Genomic DNA, 23,766 nt, shown 5'->3' on the forward strand with positions numbered 1-23,766 from the left:
AGTGAAATAGTAATTCCAATTTCAGGGATTCATGCTTTCTGACGAACGAAATCTTAAAAGTGTTAGTGTTTCACAGTTTTATCAAAACGTAATTCAATGTCTCAAAGATCGTTTGATGGAAAAGTTTACCAAACGCAACTCTGGAATTGAAATGCGAGATATAATGTGGATACTCATTGTTCCAGCAGAATTGGGTAACCAAGAAATCAATTTGATGGAAGAAGCGGCAATGCAGGTACTTTGTACTATCTGAAATCGTCCCACTATTAATCACTTTAATAATAATGATTCACCTAGACTCAAATTATTAAGGATCCACTTGTTGCAATAACTATTTTATATTTTATTTAATGTGCAGTTAAGAAGCAGTACGCAATTTTAATTACCTTATTAGTAGGCTACCTGGTCTAAACACGACCTACGTCATTGCCTTATGTGTTTACAAGTTGCGCACAAGCCCTTTTAATAAACCAATGATGCTGTTGACAGTGTTGAGAGTGTTCTCCTTCCCTTTGTTTATGTATTATATTCGTGATCCAGTTATTCGGATTATTTCTATGCACATCAAAGGGATAGCATATAGTCACCGTTTTGTCCGTCCGTCTATCATACCCTTGTCTGGAGAAGAACTTTAAAAAACTACTGATGGTATTTCAATGAAACATGAAACATAGACATAGGTCAAATTGCACAAGTGCAGTGCGCAAGAGCCATACTCATAGCTGAGAGAACGGTAAATTATTTCTTCCTTTCCTGTTACTTGATGTATTAAGGAGAGATGCTTTTCAGGACCATAACTAAAAAAAAATTGAATAGATTCCAGTGATATTGTGGTTGTAGATGATTGCATTTGGAAGAAGTGCAATACACAAGAACTTTAACCCTACCTTTCATTTAAATCCGATTATTTCACATTAACCATATTTCTATAGTTCTAATCCAAAGCAAAACTCCATGTCTTTGTTGTATTTACATTAAACATTATGAATACATGGATTGCACTAAGGCGAAGTCCTGAGCACGGAAATCATACCTCTGTCTTTGGCATTTTCTAGAGCCAATCGCCTTTGTTCATGGTTATACTTTTTTTCGAAGCATAATATTTTCAAATTCCATATACAGCTATATTTTGTTATGGTAACATGGAATACATAGGAACAATAGCTTTGTCTATGGTATGTTAAGAGTTATTGCGCTTTGTTCATCGTTATACTTATTTGTGTCCGAAGCTCAAGTTCAAAAGTCTTGAAACTTCATATACTGAATTGATGCAGTGTTAATATATAGGTGCATTAAAATCGTCGCCAGTTTACTGAATATGTGTAACTTCAGTATGTTCATGACTTGCGAGCAGGGGTTGTTATTGCATAAGCCATATTTGCATAGTCACTGCACCTGACTTTTAACAAACCTCAAACTACCAATTTCATTCAACGAAGTATATAATTATTTATTTTGCTTTGAGTGTTTTCTACAAATTCGGTAAATGTTTCAGGCGGGTCTTCCGTGGGACCAACTAGCGACTTTGTATGCACCAATTGCTTCTATTGTACACGCTGAAAACATGGACGATGAATACAAAAAGTGTTTGAATGTGCTGGGAAAGAACATCGCCGTTGTTGATGTAAAAGGTAAGAAATACTTTATCTCCAGAATAATAAACATAATGTTGGAAAATTAGCAAAACATCCTGCATTAAACACTCAAAACTAAATGCCTGGCACGACATTGGATATTGGACATCAAAAACAAAATGAATGTGCTTGGAAAATGAATGCGGTGCTGACACGACATTAAACATTCCAAATTAAATGACATGTTGGCACGACTTTACACATTAAAAATAATAATTTCATGTTGGCATGACATCGATCATTAAATGCCACAAACGAAAGTCTTGCTTGCACAATATTTGACATTGGACATACAAAATCGAATGCCTTGCTGGGACGACATTTAAAATTCAAAAATTGAATGTCGTGTTTTCACGAAATTAGAAATAGAACATTTAAAAAAAAATCGTGCTGGTGCGACATTGGGTATTTAAGATTAAAACATGAAGTGTTGGACATTCAATTCTGGCATGACATTGGAAATTGGATATTCAAAATTATACAAAAAATGAATGTCGTACTATGAAAATATTGGACGTTCAAACATGAATTTCGTGCTAGCACGAAATTAGACAATGAACAATCAAAAATGAATTTATTATAATTCATACTGAAAAGACGTGTTTGGAGGCAATAATACATTGGACATTCAAACTAAATGACATTCTGGCACGACACTTTACATGAAGTGATGAATGTCGTGCCGGCACGAGATTAACATTAGACATTCAGAATTATAAAAAATGAATGTGGCGCTGGCACGGGATTAGACATAGAACATTTAAAAAAAATGAATATCGTGCTGGGAAGACATTGGACATTTATAACTGGATGTCGTGCATGCTGGAAATAATACATTTGACATTCAAAAGTTGAACGTCGAGCTGGCAGAAATTGGATATTGGACACTAAAAAAATATAATGTGCTATTTCGATATTATACATTAGATAGCTAAAACGGATATGGTACTGGCACTATATAAGACAATAAATATGAATGTCGTGCTGACACGACAGTAGACATTGGATATGCAAAATATGAACTTTGTGCTGGCATAAAATATATTGGATATTTAAAAACGAATCTCGTGCTAGTACGACATTGGATATTTAAAACAAAAATTTTCTGACACGACATTGGATATTTAACACCTTATGTCGTGCTTGGACAATATTAAGCATTCATAAAATGAATGTCGAGCTGTCACGATATTGAATATTTAAAATGGAATGTTTTGCTGGCAACACATTGGACATTCAACGTTTAAAAAATGTATGTCGTGCTGACACGATATTGGTCAAAGTGAGTTTTATTCTGGCACGAAGTGCTGGTACAACATTGGACATTCAAAATTATTTAAAACAATCAATGTCGTTTTGACATGCCATTGCACATTTAAAAATTGATTTTTTGCGATACGACATTGCACATTTAGAAAAATTAAATAAATGTATGTCGTGCTGGCACAGCATTGGATATTTTGAAACGAACGCCGTGCTGGCAAGACATTGAACATTCATTTGTTTTCATTTTTTTAGGTTTATAGAAGTATTTGTGCTTCGCTTCCTTCTCACTTCCTCAATCGAAAACCAGATTAATACATACATTTCTAATGGCTCTAGTGTCAAGTTTAACATGTTTATATTAGGAATGGCAACGAGTACCCAAGTTCTCGAGTACTCGGTCGATTATCCGAGTACCAAATCACTACTCGAGTACTCGAAAATTTTTAGTTTTCTAATCAAATTCACCAAATACAAGATTTACAGACGTAATTATCAGATCTGGCGCGTTTTCAGAGAGAAAATTTACGGTCCCTCTAATCCCCGCTGTGTACACAGTTGACCCTAATAAATTAATAAATTAATAAATTAATTGACAGTTGTTGTGAGAGTTTAAAACTGTCAACAAAGGGCTCTTATTTGCAAATAACACTGATGCCAATTAACGAAGTGAAGTTTTGATAGCGGTACAACTCATACAGAATTGTATTGTTTACCAATTAGAAAGTTTTCACCAAACAATGGACGTTGACGAGCAAATTAGTAACGGCCGTTACGTACAATGATTCCTGAATGGGTGTATTTCTGCAATGATTGTCACAATTGATTGGTGGATATCAGGAATTATGAATATTAATAAGGTAAACATCAATATTTCAGTATGAAAAACTGTAATATTTTTTTCGTAGAGTAAACAACTAATCAAATTTATATATAATTTTCGTTCATTGTAATTCTGAATGTTGTTCATTATTGAGTGTAGTCTCGATCATCTATCCGAATATGATCCGAGTTTTCCTTTTCATTTATTTTGTAGTACCCAAGTATGGGTACCTAATGAAATGAAAGAGACAAATTAAAAGCATGAAACAACGTTTGTTTTCTTTTTATTGGTTTTTCTGTTAAGGTACATTATGGCTTTCATAATTAAAAATGAAAACAGCCAATATTACGACCAACGCACAAAGTACATGAACGTTACATGTATTCACGGACTTGTCTTTCCCGAATACCAATTCGCAAATTATCCGAGTAATAGAGTACCCGAGTTCTCGATCGGAAGATTGTCCGAGTACTTGAGTACCAATTTTACTACTCGTTGCCATCCCTAGTTTATATTGTGTAGTATGTATGTCGTATGCCACTTTGGAGAATTATAGCACGCTTTGTTATAAAACTGTCGACTTATAAATAGCCAAAATGTATATGAAACAAATTCTATCATATTAAATTCACACAATTTAATAAGACACGGTAACATGTTCAACTAATTTTGTCGATAAAACAACAGTCGACATAGCCATTATATAGGCTGCTAAATCGGCATGATATTAACAATATAACGTGTTAAAATACGTCAAGCGTACATAAACTATATGATCGAACGATTACATAAATACTTGTGGCCTGAACACGTTACATGTGTATATTTTCAAAATGTCGTTTTATATTGTGAATCTAATCTTTTTCGTTTTGTTTATTAATTGGAGATAAAGTGGTATTTTTAAATTAATTAAAAAAATATATTAATGTTCTGCTATTTTGAAATCGTTATTAACAGTTCTTGTCTACATGAAACTCACAGTCATTCATTATTTTGTTCATTTGAATCTTTCTCTGCCTATGCGTATCAAATGAATAAGCTTAGTTCATATTTTGAATTGTATGAAATATATCACAAGCAAGCGTAGCGAATAAAACATGCCTTCTAAATCCAGTGTATGTAGAAAAAATATTTACGCATACAACAAAGCATACATTATTTTGAATGTCCAATTTCAAATGCCGTGGCAGCGCGATATTTATTTTTGAATGTCAGATATCGTGCCAGAAAGACGTCATGATTGGAAACTTTTGGTCGGTCAATGTCCGATATCGTGCCAGAAAGACGTCATGATTGGAAACTTTTGGTCGGTCAATGTCCGATATCGTGCCAGAAAGACGTCATGATTGGAAACTTTTGGTCGGTCAATGTCCGATATATTGCCAGTATGACATTGATTTTTGAATGATATTTGAATGTCCAATGCCGTGCCACCACCATTTATGTTTTGAATACTTTTGGGTGGGTAATGTCTATTGTTGTGACAGCACGACATTCATTCTTTGAATATTTTGTAATTTCAAATGTCGTCTAAACTATTTTTTATAATATTTCTATTAAAAATTTTTGAATTTCCAATGCCGTGCCAGAACGACATTCATTGTTTAAATCAATTTGCATGCCAAAAGTGGCATTCTTAAAACGCTTAAATGTCTAATGTCAAATGTTGTGCCAGCACAGTTTTCTTTTTTGAAGTACAATGTCCAATATTTATTTTTGAATAACCAATGTCCAATTCTCGTATGTATATCTTACTGTACACAGCTTAAACCAATTGCGATTTTTGAATAAAATATCAAGTCATATAATAAAGAAATAGACTTTTGCTTTTACTTTAATGCTTAAGTTATGTCAAATGTGACAATCCAGAAAACCGTACAATACGTTTTACTGTTGTAGACACTGTGCAAATCACAGTATATCAACGCGGGAGGAACGGAGCACTACGAGAAATCACAGCTGTCAATAATTTGCCTTGTGGAGAGGCTAGCTTTCACGCGGCATTTGAGAACTTAATTGTGGAGATTGTTGGATCCCGAGTGTGGTCAAAGTTTCGTCAAACGAGTGACTATTTGGATTTTACGCGAGAGTGGGAATCATTAAAACGTACACGAGTATCTGGTAGATTTAAAGTAATGAAATTGCCATGTACGCTTATGGATTTGTTCCAAGAGTGTACACATTCCTGCCTTTCAGATGCAATTGAAGCCACAAAATACACAGATCTGTTAAAAGTGCAGGCGGGGAAACTAAACATGGATTCCGACTTTTTAATTCAGTTATTTCAGCCAAGTTTGGACACATTGACCAGCAACATCAATACAGTTTTAGAAAACAAAACTGTCTCAAATGATGCTGTTATACTTCTAGTTGGAGATTTTGCCGAATGTGATGTTGTACAGGACACCATCAAGCAGGTCTTTTCAGGAAACCGCGTCATTGTTCCCAATGAGTGCGGTTTAAGTGCATTGAAAGGCGGTGTGTTGTATGGACATATGTACGAGTAAGGTGTAACCACTAACTCTTTGGATACACACTAAGATGTATACGTGTCAGCATCTGTCATGGATGGTGAAAAAATAATGGTATTTTAAACATTGATTTTGCAATAACGTTTATGAATAAAAGCTCAACAAAAAACTGCATGAAAAGTGCGTGAAAAAGTGTTGTAATGGTTGATAATAACAACAGGTTTTATTGGGCAAGGGGTGACCGCGGTCTTTGATACCTTCACGTTTATATAAAATTATACACAACATATTATCATATACGACTGAAACTGACACCTACGGATACAAGTAATTTAGCTATTTGCAGAAAAAGCAATGGGTTCATAAAGGTTCAAAGAGTTTAATTATTTTGTTAACAGAAGTACCACATGGAAAACCGTTAACGCCCCTTTCCCAGGAGGACAAGGATATATATACTTTGTTTGAATGATTCGTGATGTAAAGAGGACAATATGTGGATTGTTACTTCAGTTAAACGGTTGTGTCATTAGTGCATTGTCATTCAGGCACTAGCCTTGTGCCTCTGAACAGGGTTCATTTTTGAGTTATCGACTACTGGGCTTGTTCCTGTAGTGTTCATTGTACATTTGCACATATTTTAGACAATTCGTTTCAATCTGTAGCGCAGTCAATATGTAAACTGAGCATATAAAGTCACTTGACATACGTATTACTAGTCTTATAGTATATATAGTTTGTTATAACTGACGATTTTAAGCTGATGATAGCCATATATGGTGGGACAATGTAAATTTCAAGTACGTTTAAGTATATTTTTATTCTTTTAGACCTAAAACTCCACATTTGTTAAATATAGTAATATGGCAATGTACGTATGCCTAATTGTTAATACCTCTTGTTTGTTCTACTAATGTGTTTTATTTGCTTTTTTACTGATTACAATTAAAGTCTTTGGTTAATTTTGCTACATTGAATTTCCGTATATTGTTTGAAAGGTGTATTTTAGAACATAACGATTTCTGCTGTTCTGCTTGTCACCAATGACGACATTTAAACATTTGAACGGTTGATCTTTATGAGAAATAAGTATACTGGTTGAGAAGCAGTTTCCGACGAAAAGCAGTTTCCGACAAATCGCTTTTTCGCGTACCTTCCTTAGATCTTCATAAAGAAGGTATGCAATTCAACTACATGGTAACTAGGCAATCAAAAGTTGAAATTCTTACCGAGACACGTAAGAAACTTTTATTATTATTTAATGTTTAATGTTTATTTTTCATTTTGTACACAAACTTGCACGTGGGGGATCTGCACGCGCAGCGTATTGCGCATGCGTGTGAACCTAATTTGCATATCTATGAATAGCTACAAGGTTTTCCTTAACTGACTAATACAAACGATGATCATTGTGAACATATTTGTGAGCACTGGTGTCATGCTTGTTTCGCATCCACATTCACTTAAATGTATACAAACACAAGTTTCCATCAGAAATGAATAAAAAATACCATTGATATTCAGTCTCTGCCTGATTTCGAGTATGAATTGAACGTCGTAAATTTTAATGTTTAAAATTTTCGTAAATGCTGAAAAATTAAATAACATTTCTCTTATTACAGTCTTATATTTAGTTTATTAAATAAACGGATAATAAAAACACACAACAGGCACCTTAAATATGCCCCGCGATCAAATTGTCGGAAACTGCTTCTCATCAGAAGCTAATTAGAACAATGTAAGTACCCTATTAGATACACTATATGTGACGTCACACATGTAAGAAATATATCGACAATAGCAGCTTGAGCTGTAGTTATGTAAAATGTGAACAATTTTAGTAGATATTTAAACACGTATAAATAATTCAATAAAAACGTTTAAAAACTGTCGGAAACTGCTTCTCAACCAGTAGGATTTTGTTTATTTTGAGGGCTTTGCGAAAGTTACTCGTTCGCTCAGCTGAGCTTGAGCTCTAAATAATGAATATGTATATAACGGTTGGGGCTAGCGCCATTTTCCCGAATTTAGAAAACAATCGCGCAAAAATGATTTTTCTGTCAAACATTACTGAAAGACATTTTGATCTTTTCAAGTTTAATAGTAATGACCAGATAACAAAAGAGTTGAGCATTTGTGTAATATTGAAGTGTATTTGTTTATTTTGATAGTTTGATCTATTAAAAAGGTGTGTTATTTTATATTTTGAAAATATAAAAAAATCTTAATATCTATTTTGTTAATGTTGTATTAACATCAGGACATTGTTGGTTATAATCAGTTGTTGATAAAAACACGTCAAAATGCCATTGGTCACGCACACAGTTTAAAACTAATATTTAATATTCAAAATATGAAATTTAAGAGCTTTCTTAAAATATGAAATTCCTAAACATATGTTTCCCCATTTTCTTTGTCCAAAATTGAAAAGCATGACCAGATTTCCTTGTACACGCTGTTAGTCTGCCGTCCGCATACGTAAAAACAATCATGTTAAATATCGTTTAACGTATTCCATGCGCCCACCGGCATGTGCCGATTTCCGATTTAAATAAAGATGCGTAACACATATGTTTACTGCGCATGCGGAAAGCGTGTACATGGAATACGCAGTAAATTTCGCAATGCTTGATTGTGCTTTAATTGTTATTGACACCCTATTGAAGCATATAATATAAAAAATACCTGACTATAGAAATCAAGGCATGCATATATATATATATATATATATATATATATATATATATATATATATATATATATATATATATATATATATATATATATAAATGAATGCATGCCTTGGTTTCTATAGTCAGGTATTTTTTTCTTTTAAAACAAAACTGTACGTACATGTTGAATATGCATGTAATCTTTTCTTCACGATATTTTGAGGAAAAAAGTTTAAAAATGTTTAATATGTTGTTTAATAGACTTCGTAGAGAAATGTGTTTTGGCTTGAAAGAACGATGATGTTGTCGGAATGAGAATGCTTTCATAGAGAAATGCTGTGTATCCGCGGCGTGAAAACATCCCGCGTGTTAATTCGAGTGCTGTTATATTTATTGTGCTATTTATGTTGTATTCATCATGGGTCCATCAGTATAGTTGAACAAAATTATAGTTATATAGGCGGCCAATTAATTAACAATCGTACGGTTAAACATAATTTGGATTAACTTGAAAATAAATCGTCGACCATCTTCTTTAAAATACTGCCATTCCGCTGGTCTTAAAATAATATCAACAATTATCCAGTTACGTTTTTATTAAAATGTAGTATAGTAATATTTTGAGATAACTTGTCAATTTGTACATTTCAAGAAACTTAATTTCTCATTATCTTAAAATTATAACAATACATGTACATACACTATATTATTTTATATTTAATTAGAGTAGACATATATATTGCATATCGAATTATGGAAATTGTATCCCTAATTTGTAAGATGACATTGTGTGACTGTTACATGCATATATTTAGATTAATAAACAGATCAATTAAAATAGGGTTTTGTTGATATCATGTTAAATAATTCTATCCCAGATTTATCAGATAAACATGTTTAATACAGTATCTATTATTTTACCTTGCCAAAAACGTAAGTTATGATATTGCGGGACGCATAAATCAGTTGTATTATCGCGTTCTGCACATGCGCAGTAACTGAAGAGTATTCAGGGGCTTTAATGAGTTATCGGAAAAGGATTAGTCGGAGTTAGCATCAACGGTAAAGGTCAGACACCACTAAATAAATATCCTATATGTATAGCCAATTGATCAAGTTGCACGCAAGATAACACTGATTTCTAGTCCTTCACGACCCCAAACATCAGCTATGAGGAGGAAGCTCCAATTGGGAACTAAACATTAACTAAACATTAAAGAGCGTTAGAAATCAGTTTCTCATGAGACATAATTGGTTGAGCGTAACCACTTTTTATTCGGTAAAATGACCGTATCCGGTTTACGAGTACCAAAAAATGCGGTGAAAATGTAAAAGTAGATAATGGGGATCCAGCATGTTTAGTCACTTTTTGAATTCACAACCATTGAGCTTCAAAACCTATAATAATGGAAATTAGCCAATGGTCTGAGATGGTATAACCATTCGTTGATGGACTGTTTTTAAAAGAAAGCAGTTATAAATCAAAAGAAATAAGCCATGTAACAATAAGGAGGCACTTTCTCAATCACGTTCAAATATGAGTTATCTTTTAACGAACTTTTATGAAAGAAGGTTTTGACTGAATTTGGTTCAACTTTAAAAGCACACGCGTAATGCTTCAAGAAAAGAAATGTCTTTAGATACTAAACAGTGTGTGTATACCACGTGATAAATTGCGTCAAAAATGCTTCGTCGGTAGGCAATATTTTGTTTCGAATGAAGGCTTAAAACAAAGATAACTTCACTATTTCTTCACCACTTTAAATGAAACTTAGCACAGTCTACGCCGCTTACGGAGCCCCGCCTTCGGTCTTTTACCAGAGTTTGATTGAGAGTTTAGTTTCTTTAAACACTTCGACAAACCTTTTCACAAAGTGTTTGATGAAACTAATCACCATATCAAACTTCGGCAATAAAACGAAGCCGGGCTCTTTAAGCGGTACAGAATGTCCTTTGCTTTATTTAATAAGATGTAGTTAAAGAAAAGTTATCTTTGATTTAAGTCTCCATTATAATCAAAATGTTGCCTTCCGACGTAGCATACATGACGCAATCTATCACGTGGTAACACACACTGCTAAAATGCTGGACGCTATCTAAGCAAGAATGTCTTGTGACTGTGTTGTTATTGCTTCTGTCTTAAGAAAACGTAAGTACTCGTATTCTGCAATAAAACATCGACTGAAGGCCAGCATCTCACGAAATAGAAATACGTGGGCGTAGTGTCTCGCTCGAATATTAGACTAAACCGGTTGTTTCATTATAAGGTTTCATGATAGGGGAAAGCCTATTCATACACATGCATATATCTTGTCGTTTTGGTGATTAATTAATTCCATTCTGAAAGTCAGTTCCAAAACTAAACAAATTTTGCATTTTAAAATATTTTGAAATATATTTATCAGATTTGCATTACGGTTATTTCGAGCGTACAACACTGTGGTAGAAGTAACAGGCGTACGTCATAACATAATCAAACAAATGGTTTCGTTTCAATGTGAACGGCCAATTTATAATCGATTCAACCAATGAGTAAGGCACGATGAAAACGGTATATTTGAAAAATAATATAATGTTATTGATATGATGATTTCATATTGGCGCAGTTTTTTGTCCGAGGTAAACTGCTGACCGAGGACAAATAACTCGGTAAATATGAGATGTATTAATTAATATTAGTATTTTATTGTTTAACCATTATGTATGCAAAAGCGTTGCATTGCAGCGCAGTGGTCCTGGACAACCGTACAGCTACCTGTGGTACTCTCATTATATCCGCTGGTTGCCTACATGCGTTGACGGGTGAAAATCGGACCAGGCGGCAAGCTATTCAGGGATGAATTGACATGTACGTGGTCAGTCACCGTCCTATTTGGAACACTCCTCCATCAATAGTGCTTGGATCCTTGATTAATAGATTTAATTCGGGCGTTGTCACCATCGAGAGCATCATGGAGAGCCTGAATAGGCCTTCCTCCCGTGTGTGCCTAGCCCGTTGAGGAATGGTCACAATCCAAACCGTGACAGAGAGACCTTAACTCATTTGCGATAGTGTTGAGCACCTCACTGGGAAATTGCTTTAATGCAAATATTCGGTGGCCGGCCCCTCGGAACGTAGCTGGTCGAGCTTTATCTAGTCACCCCATCCTGAGATTGTCAGTGATAGTCTCAAAACGGGTGGCCCATATCAGCCAATCTTCTTTTCCGTTGAATAGCGGTACCTGTAGTGTATCGGCGTGCTGGTGTCTGTACATTATAATAGTCCCTGGGCGGCTGCGAGAATGGTTATGTATACGCGGGGATATGATGTACAGCAAAGTCCCTACAATGTACCACAGAGTTCGCTTTGCGCGAGCTGCCATTTATGTTGTCGTCGGTTACAGGGTATTAGAGTTGCTCGGCTGACGAATATGTTTGCCTGTGGTCAACATGGGGTCAGGCAACGTCCCGTTCCCAAGGTCTATCCTCTACATTGGCTTGCAGCTGCGAGTGTTCTATTCACATGTTTTGAAGCGCTCGGGGTGTTCTTCAACCGTCGAGTCTGCGTGTCGGAACTATTTAATCCCCGTTGTTGTCCGCTTCTGATGAGAGGCCAACATATTTCTATGTCAGGTCGACTATAGTCATTATTACATCCGCTTCGAAAAGCGCAAACAACCCCGATCAGGAATAGTCCCATCCGTTGCCAAACAAGTACAACGACGTACACGTTGTGTCGCCCCTCATATCGAAACAGAAATATCGTCGCCACATCTCGCCCCTCTAGGGAACACACGTTTTTATCTTTGTTTAGGTGGTACAGCTGCGCCAACCTCGCAACTTGGCTCTGAGAGGATACAGCAAATGCCATTGCGACAACTACAGTCCCGATTAGGTACCGATACTGTCAGTCGTTGCACCCTCGTTCTCGAGCGTAGCCGACGCCGTCTGCAGTAAGGAGTCGTCAAAAACAGATATACAACAATTGTGCCGGGTTGTGGGCTCGAACAAAAGACCGCGTATGAATCGCCATTTAAATAATCAGATTCAAATTAAGTATAATAAACTAAGATTTATCTGAACGAATACTGATTGTCACATTATCTGAAGTCCTAGTTGCTGCACTCACATTCCGAGTTATTGAAATAATACACGAGTGCTTAAGCTCGAGTGTATTCGTGCAATTACGACGGGAGTGAATGATGTATCTATTTCACCATGTCGTAAATAAGCGTGCGGTATCGGTTATTAGCGTTTTAAATTATTCGCAAAAACGTAGCTGAACAGCTAAGCTTCTTCTACATGTAAACGTTCCGATATTGGAGTTAATGTAAAGACGAAAAAGAAAAAAAGTCTATAACATGGCACAATGTAATAAACCCAACAAGGAACGACGTTCGAGTTATGCATCATATATATCACAGCGGTTGGCTGCAGTCAGTATTATGTACCATATTGTCAATCAAACAAGCATGCCGTGCAATACAGAACAGAACACAGAACAGAACTGAAAGTTAGATCATACAACCTAAACATATTTCTACCAGTTCATCGTTGATATAAATACTGAAATAATTAAAGATGTACTCCTTCTCTCAAATAAGAGTTACACAATTTATACAAATGCTTAATGTACTAAATTGGGTGAATAAATGTCGACAGCAATGGTTCTTATAAAGGGTACCGAGTTTAATTTGAAATTAAAGGTGCATAAAACACGGTATTTCTACCTTATGCGACGATAGTAAATCGCAGTTAGTACTTTAGCATTCACCATTTATTTTATATTTCTAGGCGTTCAGCTATTTTATACATGGTTACAATTGTGTAATCAGTAATTAATAGTTTCCATAAATGCATTATTTAGTTAGAAGTTAAAGGTTTAGCACTCAATGTTTATTCTTTTACATATGTATGTATGTAAAATGTCACTTTAACGTATAACAGAGCGTACACATACTACTATGATTTTACAGAACATTATTATACGTGATAACTGTATTTATGATTTGATAAAGTTCAGTTACGAATGTTTCAAGCGTAGAGCTTTGACTTTTGTATATGCATAAGTGAACTCAGCTCAATCTTAGCCCAGCCTTTCGATCTGGTTGCGGCAGATTCGCTTAGCTCTTGGTGGACAAAGATATGATATTTCGGGAAATTCTATTAAACACTGTTTGCTTTTCACCGGCTTTTCGTTTACGCCATTTAATTGTATTTCCTTTTTTCATAAGAAATCGATCTGGAATTTTATGTGAACATTGATATATTTGTGGCATTGTTAAAATGCTTATTTTTAAAGTTGGGTGTAACCTTCAAACTGTACGGCACTAGATATTCAAAGATGATCGCGTCACCCATAATATACAATTTAACGCATTATCACATGTGACGCTCTACGACCAAATCCAATCGCTTTTCAGTCATTATTGTTGCAATATTGTGCGTGGTTAAAACCGCGCATTTCATAAAAACTTACATATCAGAAGAGGGAAAATAGAGCTATCTCCAACGCTCCGAACTTTATTCCAAAAATTGTGAGAATATGAGAATAAACATGTATAGAGTGCCATATCCCCAAATAAGTAAGTACAGAAGAATCTTAAGTGTTTTGTAGTCATTAGAATAAGCTCCAGACAAAAGATGATAATAAAAATGAACAAAGGGCAATAATTGTTAAACTACTAAAACATATTTTTGGTTCTGATGTAATACGCTTCTCGTCAATTAGATATATTTGTATATGAAGTTTGAAATCAAAACCTAAAATTCTTTTTTCAGGACCAAATTAAGTTACATTTTAACAAAGGGCATACAAAGTAATACATTATTACATATGGCCACTGCAAGTAGATTGTGTAGTTAAGACGCTATCTATTGTTGTCAATGTTGATTGTGTTGATTAGGGCAACACAGGTCCTAGAAACCAAAGATTAAACTATTTGTAAGTGTCGTAATTTTGAGTATCAGAATTATATCAGTGATATTGACTAATGGTTTGGAGTATGTCAGGGAGCAACAAAACAATTTACATTTTTTAATACGGGTACATCCATACATACAATAGTACGTGAAGATACAAATATATATCAATAATTCAATATACAATATATATACGGTGATCATTTTTCTAATATAAAACCAGATCCTTAACTAGATTGCAAAATACGTTAACAATACAGTACAATACACATATTAACTTCAACTAATGGACCGTTGTAGCATTGAAATACATATATGCATACATAACGCGTCTGTCTAAAACCCACATACGGCTGTAAACTTATTAACATGTACAAATACAAACATTATTGGCACCACCACTTGGTTCCTGATTTGAAAAAAAACACCTGATCTTGTTAGCTTACGCCCATAATGAAGTTATTCATTTTCTGGTCCTTCGGGATTTTGAATATTATAAAATTATTGAGAAGTGAGTCATTGAGTGTTATAATGTTATTAATTATGTGATTTCTATTGGCCCATTTATTTGTCCGAAGTAAGCTGTATTTGCCTGAGCCCGGAGGACAAATAACTCGGCCAATATTAAATCAACTGATTAATTAGTATTATATTAATGAACTATTACGTATGGTACGACATTTTGGTTAAAAAAAAATCTCATAAACATTACCTTAAGTTTAAATTCAAGACATATTTATCCCTTATTCATTCATGGTGTCTGCTTTTCTAGACTTGACTTTGCCGATTTTGACATGCATCCTTTTTGTGTCATTGCACATACTTATGAATAATGCACTATGCAGTGTAAGGAAGCATGTCTTTTTGTTTTAATTCGTACAATTATTTGTACAAGGTAAGCGGTAAGTACAGCTGACCGAGGACAAATAACTCGGCCAATATGAAATCACTTAATTAAAAAGTATTTTATTAGTTAACTATTACGTATGGTACGACTTTTTGGTGAAAGCCATTTAAATAACTTACCTTAAGTTAATATTGAAACCGTATTTATTCCTTATTCTTTCATGGTCTCTGCATTCCCAGACTTTACTTTGCTGATTTTGACATGCAATCTTAGTGTCATTGCACATACTTATTAATAAAGCAGTGTACAGTCTAAGGAAGCATATCTTTTCGTCTTAATTTCGTAAATCGTTTGCCAAAATGTAGAATTTCCACCTTCGTCGTCCATTTTGTCGAAATGTTGTACAAAATAAAACTAACTTAAAAGTGTCAAAATATGTTGCCTTTTCCGAGATTCGAACCACAGAAAAAACACCTGTTCATTGTTGAAGACCTACTCAGCCACTCCCGTTTAACATAACAGATGACATTAAGAAATAATATCAACACTTGTACATTGTATCGTCAATTTCTTTTATTTGAATCGCCTGTTTTTAAATATTGAGCTCGTGTTTGTAAACGACACATTATATAGAACGTTATCTATTTATATGGACCCAAAACGGTGAACAAGCTTTTCTCACCCTTCTAAAAGTATATGTCACTACTTGATTCAAAACATTCAAAAAGGAGGCCTATCCTTGTAAGCGAAATACATATACAAGTATATAAACACCATAGTGAAACTCCTTCGAGTGAAAATACATGAAGACATATTACATTCTCTAGACTGATATACAATTTATAGAGTATAATAGACGAAAACGAAGAAGCACTTATGTCACGTCGGTCTTGTTTATTAAAGGATCTTATTCGTAACATAAATAAAAATACTAAACCACAGCATTAGCGATACTTGTGTTCTTAATACTTCAACTTTGTGTTAATTTCAATGGTACCTTCAGGTTAATTCAGACCAATATGTAGCAAATTAACGGACACTAAGTTAAATTCTATTTACTACTAAATACGACACATATCTGTAACGAGTTAACATGATGGGTTCCTGGAACTCTTTCTTCAAGCCTTTAGTTGTATATATATATATATATATATATATATATATATATATATATATATATATATATATATATATATGGTGAAATTCATAACCTTATGTATGAATACCCAGTGAGTGGTAAATTGCAAATTGCGCATTTTTTGACAGTTACAACAATGAGAGTATATAAAATGACTTTGGCATTTTTGATCTTAATTATTATACTAGTATTCAATGCAGGTTAGATAAAAACATACATACACAGGTCGGCCTCTGCCTCTATTTTATCAAGCATTGTCAGGGTTAGGTAAAATCCTTCTAAAGCACCGTTCCATAACCTTATCTATTACTACCAAATGAGTTAATCTCATTTATATATTGCCCTTTTAAAGTTATATGAACTATTTAATGGAGTGGTAAACGTAAAAAACTACAAAATTGCAATTTTGTATGACTGTAACAACAATGAGTGTACATTAAACGAACTTTAGCATATTTGATCTTAATTATTAAACACATATTCAATGGCAGATATATAAATACATACGGACACAGGTCGGCCTCCGCCATGGTTATAATATCAAGACTTGACAGGGTGACGGTGAGATCAATACATACATACACAGGTCGGCCTCCGCCATGGTTATCTTATCAAGCGTTGTCAGGGTGACAGTGAGATCAATACATACAGACACAGGTCGGCCTCCGCCATGGTTATCTTATCAAGCGTTGTCAGGGTGACAGTGAGATCAATACATACAGACACAGGTCGGCCTCCGCCATGGTTATCTTATCAAGCGTTGTCAGGGTGACGGTGAGATCAATACATACATACACAGGTCGGCCTCCGCCATGGTTATCTTATCAAGCGTTGCCAGGGTGACGATGAGATCAATACATACATACACAGGTCGGCCTCCGCCATGGTTATCTTATCAAGCGTTGTCAGGGTGACGGTGAGATCAATACATACAGACACAGGTCGGCCTCCGCCATGGTTATCTTATCATGACTTGTCAGGGTGACGGTGAGATCAATACATACAGACACAGGTCGGCCTCCGCCATGGTTATCTTATCAAGCGTTGTCAGGGTCCTTCTAAGACACCGTTTTCGAAATATTCCAAACGGAATGTCTAATGTGTCTACCAAAAGTCGCATATCGTGTCTAATCAAGTAACGAACTTTGTCTACTCGAGTCATTGGAATGATTGGATTGAGTAGAGAATTAACAAACAAAAACCAAAGACTAAACGATGCAGCGATATTATTTTCAAAAATTGCTGTAAGTTTTTTAATAGAAAGTGAGACCAGAGCAGACAACAGTGATACATTATAACACACAGTCATACATATCAGTGTTTTTACAATCTTTCTTTGTGCTGGCAAAGAGCTCGATCGCTGCATTTCCGGCTTTTTTTAGAGTTTTAAATGTCAATATAAGCAACACGTCCGCTGTTATTAGCGGGATAAGCGTAAACACCCACGTCACGTTCACCAGCAAAATCCTCACAAACGCATTCATTTTGTTCAGCCAACACGGTCCTTTCAAAGACCTAGTAGCTGTTGTGCTTGCAAATAGAAACAAGACACACATAATTAAAACTGCAACAAATGCATTGAATACTTGTAAAGCTTGTGTGTATGTCATTTTCCATCCTTCTGTCGACAAATGTGCTCTCTTTATTTTGGTGTATCTTTGTATACACGCAAACATAATATTCAACTGGGATGTGGCGTTAAAGCCACCAAGCAATACGAAGAACGAGCTACACATGTAAGCTGAGGGAACATCATCGACATATATCATACCAATCGCAATTAAGATCGCTCCAATAATCGAATCGTTAATACTTATGTACACCAGCTGAACAAAATGACCTTTTTCTGAGGACGCACTACCTTTGAGGATGCGGATAAGGTACATCATTATCACGATGTTCAACAATAATATTGTTCCACCGTATACCCTGTCTACCCATTGTTTTTGAAGGCCAGTAAGAAGGGCATCTTCGTCTTCAAAGTAAGTTTCAAAACTTGAGTTTGTAGATTCGTTCGCCATTTGGATGATACAGACCTGCGATATAGATTCATACGAAAGCATGTGCATGTGTATCAAAAGCACAAATAAATTGTGTGCCCGTCTGATCGAATATATATTTAATCATCAATCAAGTTTAGAGACATTTAAATATAAAAATGAGAAACTATGTTTTGTTCACATTTGGTCTCAGAATTTTCATCAAAATTCCGGATTTTAACCAATATTTATCGCAAAAAAAGAACTAGGATTTTTTTATTTCATCAGCTGTTTGTGCTAAAAAAGAGAACACATTTTGTTATCTTAATTCGTGTCGCCTTATCAGACAGAACAATTAACGTTTTATTTTGACAAAACCTTGGATCCTGATTTCTCGAACGTTCTTAAGCGTATCAAGCTTAAATTGTTGTTTTTTTCATTAAGCCAAAATTCGTGATTATCATTATTTACTAAATAGAATATACTTTATCGTGATTATCATGGAAATATTTTGCTTTTAAAGTTTGAACATACTTAAGAATGTGAATACAACATAAATCATAACACAACAAAATAAGAGCGCTTAGTTTTATCCTGCCATAAGGGAGTAAAGATGCTTCGAGAAATTGGGGCCAGGCACCAGTTTCTCGTTGATAAATTAAGTAAATACTCTACAACTTTCACCACTATAAAGCTAAGCATTGTGGAACTTTCAAATGATATAACTGGTTTGAAACATATTATCTAGGTTTTAGTCATGATTTGATAAAGAGCAAGAAATAACGTAGTCATTCCTTTAATGCGTCAAAAATGTCAATTTTCGCGGGGAAGCTGTCTTCCTTTAAATTATGTAAGAAATAGAGGTTATTTGCTGATTTCACTGTAAGCTCGCATGTTATTTCATGATTTCCAGGCTTTAAACTATTATGGTCGTACTATACTTAATGATTGTACAAGTCAGTAGACAAAATGGATCAAAGATAGACGAATATTCACCTGAAAACATATAAAAATCTTAGCAATCACATTGTCTAGCATAACATGCCGATGGAATGGTTGTTCACAACATAAGCTGTAATGGAACACAAACCGCCAGAAATCGTAAGGAAACAGGTTAATAACTAAGCAATCAATATTCATTATACTTTTAATGATGAAAGTACAAATTGGCACGTAAACTTCAAGCAAACAAGCTTGGAAACCTATTTAAACTAAGATTTTAAATAGCTAAGCTTATAATGATTGAATGTCTGTACTAGTCAGATAAAAATGAGCTTACTTTTGTGTAATTTAAAAGCCTTTTGAGTGCAGAAGAAGAAAACGAGACACATTTACTAAAACAAATAAACAAGCTGTTATAACCTAATGTATCAATTGTTTTAAGCAAAACGAAATCATGTACAATCTGCCTGTTGTCGCATTACTTTAAGAACTTTTAACCTGAACCGAAGACATTTTCTACGTTTTGTGTTTGATCTTACGGTAATCATTTATTTACAATGCAAAACTTTAACCAAAAGCTTTTATTGATCCCTGGATGAGGTTTGCACGCGGCAAGTAAAAATGATTGCGTTTTGTCGATTTTTTTCTTTCGTTAAAACATGCAATTACTAAGATACATACCAGAAAATCTTATCTGCAAAATACAATCCGGCACGCCCAAAATAATACGAAAGCGCTTTATAATTGCGCGCACCTTATATATCACATAAACGTCACATCTTCCATATAAGGTTCGAAAGGTTGGTATACTACGGAATCCTATTCGGGCCATTGCGACTTCATCTCTCACCATTTGAAATTGTTCAAGAAAAAAAACATGATATTTGTTTGCTTAAATTTCGCCTTTTTTCAAATTGGGCATTCTTTTATCAAGTAAAACTTCTTTGTATTCAATCGAAAAAAAGCGCTGATGCAACAAGAAATTGCTCCAGACAGAAATGCACCGAAGTTAATGTCAAATTTCGAATTGGTTTTATCAAATTACAAATGAAAATTCAATTGTTTTCTGATACAAAATACTACAAAATACTACAAACTTGAAAGAACTAAATATGTAGAAATGCAACAATCAAATATCAGGGTTTTTCATTTGCACATTTTAAAAGATGCGACGGGCGGGATCGCGATGGCCTTAATTGGATTCCATAGCATACAGATACGAAATAAACACACTTAAAAAACTTTGATACCAAACATACTATTAATTACAGATACTAAACACATGCTGGCAAGATAAGGAGTTATACAAATTATTTATAATTATGTTGTTAATGTAATATTAGTCTGGTAGTTGAACAAAGGGTATTTGAGGACTTTTCAGAAAAAAATGGCATAGATGAATAAAATTAATAATAATGGATTCCTACTCTGTATGTTCATGTTCATTGAACTTTTATTGAACCAGGTTTTGAAAGAAAAAACAACAACACCAGTTTAAGGATAGTACGAAGTTATATTTGTCTTCCTTTAATCTAATGCGATATTGACAATCGGAAGACATTAATACCAGTTGAATTTATTTTTAAGTATATTCAGCAAGATGTGCTTTTTTATCTTTATCATTCTATTTAGTGGACAAATTTCTATTAATTTGCATAAACATTTTGTTAGAATATAAAGACCGTTTCAGATGACACAGCACTTTCTGATTTAGAAAAAGAAAAGATGACTGAACCGAACTGCATCTATGCTTGCATAAAGGAATAGATCAAACAAATATCATACCTGAACAAAGTTATATTGAGGTCATTCTTTTACCAATATCTCAATCTCGAAAAATGATGGCTAACCAGCCATTTTACGGCCAGGTACATTAATGGCAACCAACAAACAATTAAAGTCGCAAGCATTCAGATAGGTTTAAAATAATTAAACAGTTCTAGGTGTAATCTATTTCGAGTCTTGAAGTTCGATATTTCTTTCAGTGACGTATCGCTCTAGAACGTTTGCGCATTGAACAGTGTAAACATAATGCAGACAAAATAAATATGTAGCGAATTTCCGTGGAAGGTAGTGCGAACAAGACAAGAAAGAAGATATAAGAATCGGTATTTAAAGTCGAGTTTATAGTAACAGAAAAAATCGTTAGGTCAATGAGCTATTTTCCGACATGTTTAAGCATTTCAAAACATCACCTCCAGGGGCAGTACCAAGATCGGGCGTTAGTGAATATAAGATAAAAAGTATAAGCTTTACATTTTTTAGAGTTGTTTAACATATATTCTGTGCTTCTAGATGATGATTCTGACTGAGGTTATTCCTGGTCCCAAGGCATACATAAAAACAAATAAATTTAATATTGTCAAAAATGTTGCCTATTCGAACCACAGAAAACACGTTTTATTCATTGAAAATCTTCTAATCATGCGCAGTGAACATAACAAATGGCATTAAAATACAACATCAACTCATGTGTTGTAAAGCTCTCTTTTTTATTTAAATCGACAGGTTTTATGTATCGAAGTAATCCTTTAAGTGTTTGTAAACGACACATTGTCTTGGACTGACTCTATTAATATGGACCCAAAGCGGTGAACAAATTATTGTCCAACTACTAAGAGTATTTGTCACTACTTTTAAAAAGGAGCATATCCATGGAAGCAAATTGCATATATAATTCTATAATCCCCATTATGAAACTCTTTTTATTGAATAAATGTACATGACGATATACTACATTCTAGACTGATGAATGATTGGGTGGACAATTATTTGAATATCAAAGACAAATACGAAGAAGCACGAATGTGGGTTTTGTTTATAAAAGTATCTTAGTAGTAACATGTTCAATATATATATATATATATATATATATATATATATATATATATATATATATATATATATATATATATATATATATATATATATATATATATATATATATATATATATATATATATATATAATTTTAAAACCGTACCAATAGCGACAACTTTGGGTTTCTTGAATACCTCAACTTTGTGTTAATTTCAATTGTAGCTTAAGGTGACTAAGAACTTTAGCATGACGGGTTCTTTCCTGCAGGCTTAAGTTGTTTATATTTTTAAATAAAAAACCTTATCTATGCCCTTTCAAATATATACGAAATATTAAACAGAATGGTAAATGACAAAAACTCAAAAATTGCTATTTTGTATGACTGAAACTACAATGACTGTATGTTAAATTGAAATTCAGCGTATTTGATCTTAATAAGTAAACACATATATTCACAGGAAGTTAGATAAATGAATACAGACACAGCTCGGCCTCCGCCATGGTTATCTTATCAAGCCTTGTCAGGGTGACGGTGAGATAAATACATACATACACAGGTCGGCCTCCGCCATGGTTATCTTATCAAGCGTTGTCAGGGTGACGGTGAGATAAATACATACATACACAGGTCGGCCTCCGCCATGGTTATCTTATCAAGCCTTGTTACGGTGACGTTGAGATAAATACATACGTACACAGGTCGGCCTCCGCCATGGTTATCTTATCAAGCCTTGTCAGGGTGACGGTGAGATAAATACATACAGACACAGGTCGGCCTCCGCCATGGTTATCTTATCAAGCCTTGTCAGGGTGACGGTGAGATAAATACATACATACACAGGTCGGCCTCCGCCATGGTTATCTTATCAAGCCTTGTTACGGTGACGTTGAGATAAATACATACGTACACAGGTCGGCCTCCGCCATGGTTATCTTATCAAGCCTTGTCAGGGTGACATTGAGATAAATACATACGTACACAGGTCGGCCTCCGCCATGGTTATCTTATCAAGCGTCGACAGGGTGACATTGAGATAAATACATACATACACAGGTCGGCCTCCGCCATGGTTATCTTATCAAGCGTTGACAGGGTGACGGTGAGATAAATACATACGTACACAGGTCGGCCTCCGCCATGGTTATCTTATCAAGCGTTGACAGGGTGACGGTGAGATAAATACATACGTACACAGGTCGGCCTCCGCCATGGTTATCTTATCAAGCGTTGACAGGGTGACATTGAGATAAATACATACGTACACAGGTCGGCCTCCGC

General features: G+C 34.6%; 1 protein-coding gene across 1 annotated transcript; it reads left to right on the plus strand.

The window, feature by feature from the left end:
- Positions 1–61: 61 nt before the first annotated feature.
- LOC128245643 (heat shock 70 kDa protein 12A-like) lies at positions 62–6,276 on the plus strand. The gene is made up of 3 exons (XM_052963855.1): positions 62–235; positions 1,496–1,631; positions 5,620–6,276. Exons 1-3 carry the CDS (start codon positions 116–118, stop codon positions 6,225–6,227), a joined length of 864 nt encoding a protein of 287 aa, XP_052819815.1. The 5' UTR covers positions 62–115; the 3' UTR covers positions 6,228–6,276.
- Positions 6,277–23,766: the final 17,490 nt, after the last annotated feature.

Source organism: Mya arenaria, chromosome 9 (assembly GCF_026914265.1).
Source record: "Mya arenaria isolate MELC-2E11 chromosome 9, ASM2691426v1".
In the NCBI taxonomy this organism is placed as follows: Eukaryota; Metazoa; Mollusca; class Bivalvia; order Myida; family Myidae; genus Mya; species Mya arenaria.